At 36.8% G+C, this 9,546-nt stretch overlaps 1 protein-coding gene across 1 annotated transcript in view; it reads right to left on the bottom strand.

Annotated features, from left to right (window-relative positions):
* Window positions 1–2,587: 2,587 nt before the first annotated feature.
* The window catches only part of LOC107588516 (MAP7 domain-containing protein 1-like), a 21,756-nt gene continuing 14,797 nt past the window's right edge, over window positions 2,588–9,546 (bottom strand). The window contains exons 13-19 of the mRNA XM_016276641.1: window positions 8,392–8,572; window positions 7,295–7,399; window positions 5,759–5,809; window positions 5,578–5,638; window positions 3,990–4,044; window positions 3,587–3,807; window positions 2,588–2,715 (exon numbers count right to left, since the gene is read on the bottom strand). Of these exons, the coding sequence (XP_016132127.1) occupies window positions 2,705–2,715; window positions 3,587–3,807; window positions 3,990–4,044; window positions 5,578–5,638; window positions 5,759–5,809; window positions 7,295–7,399; window positions 8,392–8,572 (685 nt within the window). The 3' untranslated portion in view covers window positions 2,588–2,704. The remainder of the gene's footprint in view (window positions 2,716–3,586; window positions 3,808–3,989; window positions 4,045–5,577; window positions 5,639–5,758; window positions 5,810–7,294; window positions 7,400–8,391; window positions 8,573–9,546) is intronic.

A 9,546-nucleotide genomic window follows, 5' to 3' on the forward strand; every position in this document is an offset into this window, starting at 1 on the left:
CACCAATAAACAAAGTTGACAATAGACTATTTTACATTTTCTAAAGAAAGTGTCAGTGTTGCCTCAGTCATGTTAAAATCTCTAGCCTATTGCTTTACGCAAGTCTTGAAAAGCGCCAATAAATTCTTAGTCCACATAAGTTCAAATAAGTCCACAACTGAAAGAACATAGCAGCTTAACACATTTGCAGAATGAACAACTAGCAAATTATTGGTCCCCCTTAAAGATAACTTAAAAAAAGGTTTAATTGTATAACCTGCTTAAAACAACTTTTATCTGTGAAGCAAGTCTCATGGGATCAAATCTCAAACCTAATTTGCTTTATCCTTGTCTTGAAAAGCACCAACAATGCTTTAATAAAAGCATGAATAACCACCAATAAACAAAGTTGACAATAGACTATTTTACATTTTCTAAAGAAAGTGTCAGTGTTGCCTCAGTCATGTTAAAATCTCTAGCCTATTGCTTTACGCAAGTCTTGAAAAGCGCCAATAAATTCTTAGTCCACATAAGTTCAAATAAGTCCACAACTGAAAGAACATAGCAGCTTAACACATTTGCAGAATGAACAAATAGCAAATTATTGGTCCCCCTTAAAGATAAAAAGGTTTAATTGTATAACCTGCTTAAAACAACTTTTATCTGTGAAGCAAGTCTCATGGGATAAATTGACTTATCATCACTGGAAGTTAGCAGAGGAACTCCAGAAAAGCCCTGAAGAGATAACAGGCTGTTAATCAACATGTCAAAAACTTGATGGTGCGCTTCCCCATCTCACACCCAAGCTATTGCAGGACTGTTTAAGTGACATGACCTTACTTTGAAAGAACCTCTGTCTTCTTGTTTCCATCACATCTACGCCAATCGTATACCTTCCACTGGTCCTCATTCTTTGTAAATTAATTCATCACATTGGCATTGTCTCAGTGCTATAACTCACTAGTGACTGACATCGGCCTAAAAATAGCCCCTCTTATTTTCCCCAGCAGGACAACACAAGCGGCACCCGCAATTAGAGCAATCCCCACAGCAACAACACAATGTTGAAACAAACCAGTCATTTGTGGGCCCATCTAAAATTACAGGCAACACTGGGCTGGAAAATATAGCCAGTCCCATACTTCACATTCTTCTTTGAAACAGAGGCAGCAAAGTAAAATAAATGTTGGCAACCAGTCTAAATGTCTTCGGGTGAGAGAAACCTGAGCAGTGAGTCTGTACATGCGTGTTGATTTGCTGCCCCCTACTGTGTATCAATATGACAGATGTGTCATAATGGACAATAATAAACCATAACCTCTGACAAACTGCACTACAAAGGTCAGAGTTACACTGTTTACAGAAGTCTCGCCTTACAGACGTCAACGCATAAAACAAATGAAAGAAACAGGATGGAGAGTTTGAGCCTAAAGAAAAAGAGGCGAAAAAGAACCTCTTCTTGACAACACAAAATCTTTGAAAAGTAACCATGGTGATTTGGTTTAGTGCGATGGGAGTTCTGAACGCATGCTTTAGAGGGAGAGAGACATAAATCGAGGTGGTATTAGATGTCATGCTATACAGACGGCAAGAGTGCTGAAGCATGCGCACAAAGGTCAGGGGGATGTGAGCTTGGCCGGGAGTTTGATTCAAGTATGTAACTCACGGCTCAATGGCCTTCCGGAAAAGCATAAGTAGGGACATCTGAGCCATCTTGGACCTGGTTAGATTTCCCAAAAGGATATGCATTACCTCCATATCACAGATCATTGCTACATCACTCAGATTTAAGATGCAAATACAGCAGCCTAAAGGAGGAGTTTTCCCCCCCATTCAATTCATTGCGTTGGACATTGACTGTTTGCATGACTGTTTTTCTTTACAAGGAAAAAATTATAATTCTAGTTTAATTCAAGATCTGTTCTTCAATAAAAGTTTGAAGACCCATTCAGAGCAATGATGATAACTATATAATGAGAACAATAAAGATAGTTTTAAAAATTGTTCTAAACTTAAAACGAGCAGAGTGCAAACCACAACTATACCGATAACAGCACAGAGGAACAATATCGTTAATTGGAATCACTTTCAAAATGAGTTTTCTCAGCTGATGAATGATAAAAGCAATGACAGTCAATCAGAATCCATTCTGCTTTAAAGAGCTCCAGCATTTAAGGTGGCAGATTTCAGAATGGCAATGCATGCTTGTAATAGACAGAATGATATTGTGAGTTGGTGTGGACGTCAACGTAGTTATCGTTCTTGGTGTGAGTGGGCCTTTTCAATCTTACATGATTTTGCCTATTTGATCTCATTTTAAGGATATATGCTGTATTTTTCATGCAAAACAAAGCAAACATACTGGGAAGTATTTTTTACAGTGACATAATTATGTTGAATGAAATTAAAGGGAAATTGTCAGAACATCACTCCCCTTTAACAACTTTGGAAAAAAAAAGCCATAAATTTTTTTTCATGACTAATTACTCCAAAATTACTCTGAATTATTGAGGGCATCAGTAATATACATTCAGTTTCAGCTCCTCAGAATGGACCATGATTGGAAACACTAGATAAAATTATTATGCCAACAACCAGGGCCAATAAGACAGTTTTTGGGTTTGGCACAGGTCTCTTGCATGCTGTGCTTCTTTCCACCAGGTCCCTCAGGCAGACGGTGTTGAGGGACTTGCAGATTTAAGGTTTCATTCAACAGTTTACGACCTCAGAGGACCTCTGGAGGAAGAATATGGAGATTAGACATGCAAGTGTCTTTACAAAATTTAGTTAATTCGATTTTCATAAATTAGGACACACTTAGCAGGTTTAAGTAGGTTGCTTAGCAGGTATGGACCCATTTAAGTTAAATTAGCATATTTACACAACATGGTTTTTCCAGCAAGGTGCACAGAAAATGAGAGCTTTAGTCCTGAGAAAATGGTTGTTTCGATCTTCACACTCACATGATACGTCTATAATAATTCTATACCTAACATGAGATGAGGGTTGCGCTCCAGATATAGCAAAGCAAATGTCCTGGATATCACTTTGGATTAAAAATGTTCATCTCAGTTTACGAGAGCTGGCATGGCGTGAGGTAAACCCCCTTGTGTTTTTTTTTTGCAGATGATTAATGGCTGGAGGGCTGTCTGCAGGAGGACAGGTGGAGGTACGTGCTGAGGGGAGCGGGACCAAGTAATGCTGACCAGGCCGAGGGAAAGGTGGGTGAAGAGCTAAGCCAAGGGGTCCTGTTTCCAGTCTTTGGTGCCAGTGGGGCCGGATCAGGTCTTCACGACACCATTTCAGGAATCCAGCTCAGTGCCAGGCTCTTCACCCCATTACCCCTGCCTGACGCACCCGCAGGGTAACATACGGCCACTATGACACCCACACCTGAGACAACATTAACCCTCCAAGTGCAAAAAAGTCGGAAAGATGATGACAATTACTCTTTCCCACCAAAAGAAACATTGATAGTTAACAACAAAACCTTTTAAAATGTAGTGGACTTGTCTCTGAAAAATATGCAAATTACCTCAAATTTATCACCAGTCACAGTCTAAGAAGCCACTGACACTGAAATATTAGAAACTTTTTGGATGCTCACCTGCCACATGCTGAGGCTTAATGGGGCCTGTTTTCTTAAGGAATGATTCTCCGCTCTCAAAGGCCATGATTGGCTCGTCAGGTCTGTCAATCTCGGATTTCTCCCGTCCGTTGTGATTGGACAGCTGAATGATCTCTTGGAAGTGAGACGCCTCCCCTTTTGCTGACAGGCCATTCTCGTGTTTGGAAGGCTGAACACCATTCACCACAAGAACAGATAGACTGCAAAAGAAAACAGATGGTTTAAACCACTACAAATGTAATCTATGTGAAAAATCTGAATATTGCAAATACAATTTGCGAATAAAGCAGAGTTTGCATCCCATGTGTTAACAAGATGTGAAAACAAGACTGTCGCCTCTGGGTAAACTGACAGAATACAAAAATGCAAACACAGGACTTACCTTTCATTCACACCAGCTTGTTTCAATGCCGTGCTTGGCTGGTAGTCAGCAGCTGCTAGGAAAAGACAGAATGTCATGCTAATAGTTTCTTAAAATGGCAATCTTGTTTGTTTTAGCGTTCCTTTGCCAAATCAATGTTCCTTTCCCAGATGGCTTGTACAATTGACAGAATAAACATTTCAGCAGTTCATTTGGAATCGTTTCCCGGATTCCCAGTGCTCACTGTATTTACAACAGCTTGTTAATACAAAATACATAATAGGAGTTTGCTTTGAAAATGTCCTTTTGTATTAGAATTTTCACTACCACTACATGTTCGAAGGTCAGTAAGATTTTTTTTTTTGTTGAAGAAATTAATAGTTTTATTCTGCAAGGATGCATTAAGTTGATCAAAAGTGACAGTAAATAAATGCATAATGTTTGTATTTACAACAGCTTGTTAATACAAAATACATAATAGGAGTTTGCTTTGAAAATGTCCTTTTGTATTAGAATTTTCACTACCACTACATGTTCGAAGGTCAGTAAGATTTTTTTTTTGTTGAAGAAATTAATAGTTTTATTCTGCAAGGATGCATTAAGTTGATCAAAAGTGACAGTAAATAAATGCATAATGTTTAATTACTATTTAAGACAAATGCTGTTCTTCTGAATCTTCTATGTATCAGGGTTTTCACAAAAATATTAAGCAACTGTTTCCAACGTTGATAATAAGAAGAAATGCTTCTTAAACACAAAATCAGCATATTAGAATGATTTCTGAAGGATCATGCGAGTAATGACTGCTGAAAATTCAGCTTTGCCATCACAGGAACAAATTACACTTTAAAATATACTGAAAAACAAAACAAAAAATGCATTTTAAAATTTAATAATATTTCACAATATTTAATAATATTAATATAAATAACTTTTACTCTATTTTTGATCATATATTTATTTGAATGACTGTCTGTATTTCTAGTGGCTAAAGTGAATAATACTAGCAGCTGGGTGAAAGTAGACTTTATAGTCATTCATCCAGTTGAAAAAAAAACCCCGCTACTGAGTGTCAAAGCTCTACGTAAATAGACTGTGATGGATTCACCATGCTGCTGTGCCAATTTTCATACTCCATTACAGAAAGCACTGGTTTTGAACGGCAGCAGGGATTCGACATGACACAAGTAACAAGCAGCAGTGTGTACACAGTTTTGCACGCTACTCCCTCTCTGGCTGACTACATGGAGCAACAAATCCATCTCCCAACCTTAAGGAAATATTGTAGATATAAGCTTAATCTTGAAAGGGGTGTGGATGTGGGAACCTTTATTTATGCATTTCCTAACAAGGGAAAATGATTTTGAAAGTTGGACCCAAAGAAATAATAATTAAAAAAAAAGGTACAATGACAGAGCCAGGGAAAACATTATGTGGGGACTGACGTAAACGGGCTGTTGCTGATTCAAACAGATCTAAATAGAAATGTTCAAACAGTCCTGAACAAAGCACTGAATGCCAAATCCAACTAAAGATTATTTGTTAGTAGTGATATGAACAATTTATACTAACATTTTTAAACCTACATAATTTTAAACTAACGTCATACCTTTATTCATCTCAGAATCTGAAGCTTTTCCATTGACTTGAGATGGAGATTTTGTGTCTTTCTGCATGAAGGAAAGAAAAGAAAAGAGCACAATCAGATTCTGAGCTCTGGAACCACAAGGGGAAATTGGAGCCTTGCTACTGCTGCAGTGAGGCCGTTTTAAATGAGAACGGCGCTGTACCTTGTCTCCTGCATCTGTTTTGCGTGTTCTTTTCATAATCTCCTCCAGACGCTAAAAACAATGCACAGAAGAGACAAGAGTTTCACAATCAAATTTAAACCAGGAAATAAACTAAGTTTTTGAACTTTGAAAAATGTCAAACAAAGGAAACATGATGATGTAAAATGAAGAAATATTTAAGATTCTGTACTATTTATAGGTTACTAATCAAGTAAGCAAACATTGTGACATTGATCTTGTAACTTGTTGATCATGAAGCACAAGATATTCTTTGGATCATTTCTGAATCATTCTGCAGAACATGGTCATCAGGTTTCACACAAACTTGTGGAGTTCATTTAATATGTAATATTTAATACTAAGTTAATTTATATGTCTGTCTATATGTAGCGCCGTGTTCCTGTTCTATTGTATGTCTCCACATATGGAGGAACGACAATAGAGCTCACTTGAACTTGAAGTGAAAAATATTCACTTTTCAAGTCAACTTTTCACTCATATTTATGATAATGTAATTAGTAAAGAAAAATAATGTATTCATTTAGAAAAATGCAAGTGTCTCAGATTTATTTTATTTCATTTTTGTTATATTTCATTTTTTAATTCATTTTGTTAGATTTCAACAATGAATCTACATTATTCTCAATTCCAAATTGTACTGTTTACAGACATATCTCTCTCTGGTCCTCTGTAACTCTTTTTGTATGTATTTCTAATCAAAAAATTATGTATTAAATTAATTTAATTATTCCACATCATTCCCAATTCCAAAAGGTGATTTTTACTTTTATCAATAGATATCTGTCTGGTTCTTTATAAATCTTTCAAAGTTTCAAAATCAGAAACTGCAGCTTTAAGCAGTCCAAAAGACAGCGGCAGGTGTCTACACTACATTGAAAAAAATGATTAATTGAATTTACAAACATTTTTTAAGGTAAGTGGTTGGAATCAATTTATACAAATTTACAAATAAACAAAATAATGTTCTTTTTAGCAATCATATAACCCCTTTAACTTAAAAAAAAAATGTAAGCATCTTTTTTTTTTTTCAGTGTACAGTGTGTCAAGCTCAGAGGACATTGTGTCTTCCAAAAATCACACCATGAGCTGAGGACCGTTGGGTCGAGGCTATAGCGCAGCCCTGATAAACTGACTTATAGCGGGACGTATTGTCCTGGTGGGGTAATACTACTGGAACCGAGTGGACGAGGCTAACCTCCATTAAACAGGTTCACAGAACGGGATCAGGAGGTGTATGTCAAGGTGTTGTATGATTTATGGCAGATGCATGAATCTTGAGAGCTCGCACTTCACTGTGATCCTACAGTCACCTTGAAAACATATTTTGCCTGAAAGCTACTGTGGGCATATGTGACTTGTTAGGAGAGGAAATGAAAGGATTTAAATAGACTGCTGAGTTTTCAGTTGGTGAAGATATGCAAACAGTTCCCTGTAATACGGGTTTTAAAGATGCATGATGATTTCAAAATGACCTTATAGAGAAAAATATAAATGTGAGGTGGAAACCCTTCTGACCTTCTTTCTCTCCAGCCTATCCTGCTCCTCCTTCTGGAAGTGTTTCTCTCTCTCCAGTCGCTGTTTCTCTGCGTCCTCTCGAGCCTTTGCTTCAGCCTCCTCTTTCTACAGATACAATGATCACATGATCAGATTCACACTGAACACAACTTCCTCTGCAGCTGATGACATTTTATCCAGTGAATTAATTGTTATTATTTATGATTAGTGATTGAGTTTATTTTAAAATGTTTTAATTAAATACCAGCTGATGAAACATTAACATAATATAACTAGAAAATTCTATGATAGCTATAGAAATTTCCATGACTTTTTAATATTTTATTCATTTCTATGGCTTCTCCAGGCCTTTAAATAAAATCACAAAATGTCTTTATATTTCTTTGTTTTCCATGACTGTGGGAACTCTGATACCTACTTAATTTCTATTTAAATGCCATTTTGAACACCAGGTGGTGGTAAAACCTCAAAAATGCTACTACGCTAAATGGCACTGTTAATATTAACGCATTCCTAGAAGAGCAGATATGTAAGAACCTGACATACTTGTGTAGCATTTTTTTTGTCTCATCATCCTTACAAAATGAGGATACAAGTGCATGCTCATATTTTATAGCATTTAGGTCATATAAGGATCAAACCCTAAAAACCCCCCAAAGACCAGTGTTGCTACTGATAAGTAAAATTAAAAATATTAAAAATAATTTTTGGCAATTGAAATAAAGCTGAAGAAAAAATACAATTACATGAAAAACAAACTTTAAAAATATTTAAAAAATATATATAAAAACTCATAACAAAATTACTAAAACTTAAATATTAGCAAACAATATAATAGTATATAAATCATATTAAAAGGATACTGATCAGGACACAACTTAGGCCAGATCTGAACCCATGTCTCCCATATGAGCACCACAGCTCGACATGTCTTGAGTGCCAGGCCATGGCTCTGATGCAACTAAGCAATTCAATAGTCAGTACTGGAAAGTCTATATATGTACTGTACATGACTGTCTGTATATGCATGTACACAGCTTTTATTTGACAGAGTGAAGTGTGTTGCTTAGGATTCTGGGAAATGCAGTGTTTCTGACCTGTTTCTGGAGGCGTTCGTTCTCCTCTTGTTCGATTTTGGCTCTTTTCTGTGCCTCCTTCTCGTCCTGCAGGTGTTGGGCCTCCTCTCTTAAACTCTCCTGCTCCGCCATGAGCCTGGCCTCCTCCTCTCTACGCCTCCTCTCCTCTGCCTCCTGTGCTAGCCTCTCCTCGCGCTGATGCCTGTGTGATGGAAGACAGTCAGTCATTGTACACACGCAAGATAAAAAAAGTCCCTTCAGGTGGCATTAAACATTGAACTTTGTGAATTATTGAAACAAAAGGGCATGGGAATGCAAGTGGACTTTTTGATCATTGATCATTTTGCTGTGGCTGGTAACATGAAACTTTAAATTGCAGATATGGTCTAAGCAAAATGCAAAGTGGATGGAGAGCGTGAATCAGTCAATCTTTTTAGTTGTGACCAAAATATCCACACCCCTAGTTACCAGCGACACCGGAGCATAAACAGAGTGGAACTGTCATTACGCTGTTGCCAAAGTCCCTTTTGGCTCATAAATGTGCTAAACTCAAACTGTCACTGAGAACACCAGACGTCAACAGCTCCACACCACAGAGGCTATTCCTGGAGCACAGCCTGATGGAGCAGGACAAGCATACCAGAACGCGCGTTAGCTGAGGTGGAGTTTGGCTTTGACGGTAGGGATACAAAGGGTCAAAAGCTTTCAAAGTTAACATTTTATAGGGATTCAATTGTTATCCTGCCTCTTTATTAGACAGATATAGTGGAAATGACAGATAGTTATTGGTGTGATAAAAGTGGAATGGGATCAGTGCATGTTGCAAGCTGGACTCAAACCAATGTTTCCCACGTAAGGCTATCTGCTGCATTATGGAGTTTGCGTTGAGGAAAGGGCAGTTCATTTAAATTTCATATGAAAATGAGGATATGGATGTGAAGTAGTGACAACGCCCAGTTAAGTGTCAATTGTGGGGGAAAAAAAGTCTAAGGTAAGATATATACAAAAAAATAAATGTTAAAAAAAAAAAAAAAATTATAAAAACTTATTTGTATTAATTTTTTTATTAAAATGAAATGCATATAAAATAATAATATAAATAAAATAAATAATTCAATAAAATTATTTAATAAAATTACAATAAATGTGTGTATATTTATTTTAATGTATATGTAA

This window comes from Sinocyclocheilus grahami, unplaced genomic scaffold (genome assembly GCF_001515645.1).
Source record: "Sinocyclocheilus grahami isolate Dianchi unplaced genomic scaffold, SAMN03320097.WGS_v1.1 scaffold104.1, whole genome shotgun sequence".
Taxonomy (NCBI): Eukaryota; Metazoa; Chordata; class Actinopteri; order Cypriniformes; family Cyprinidae; genus Sinocyclocheilus; species Sinocyclocheilus grahami.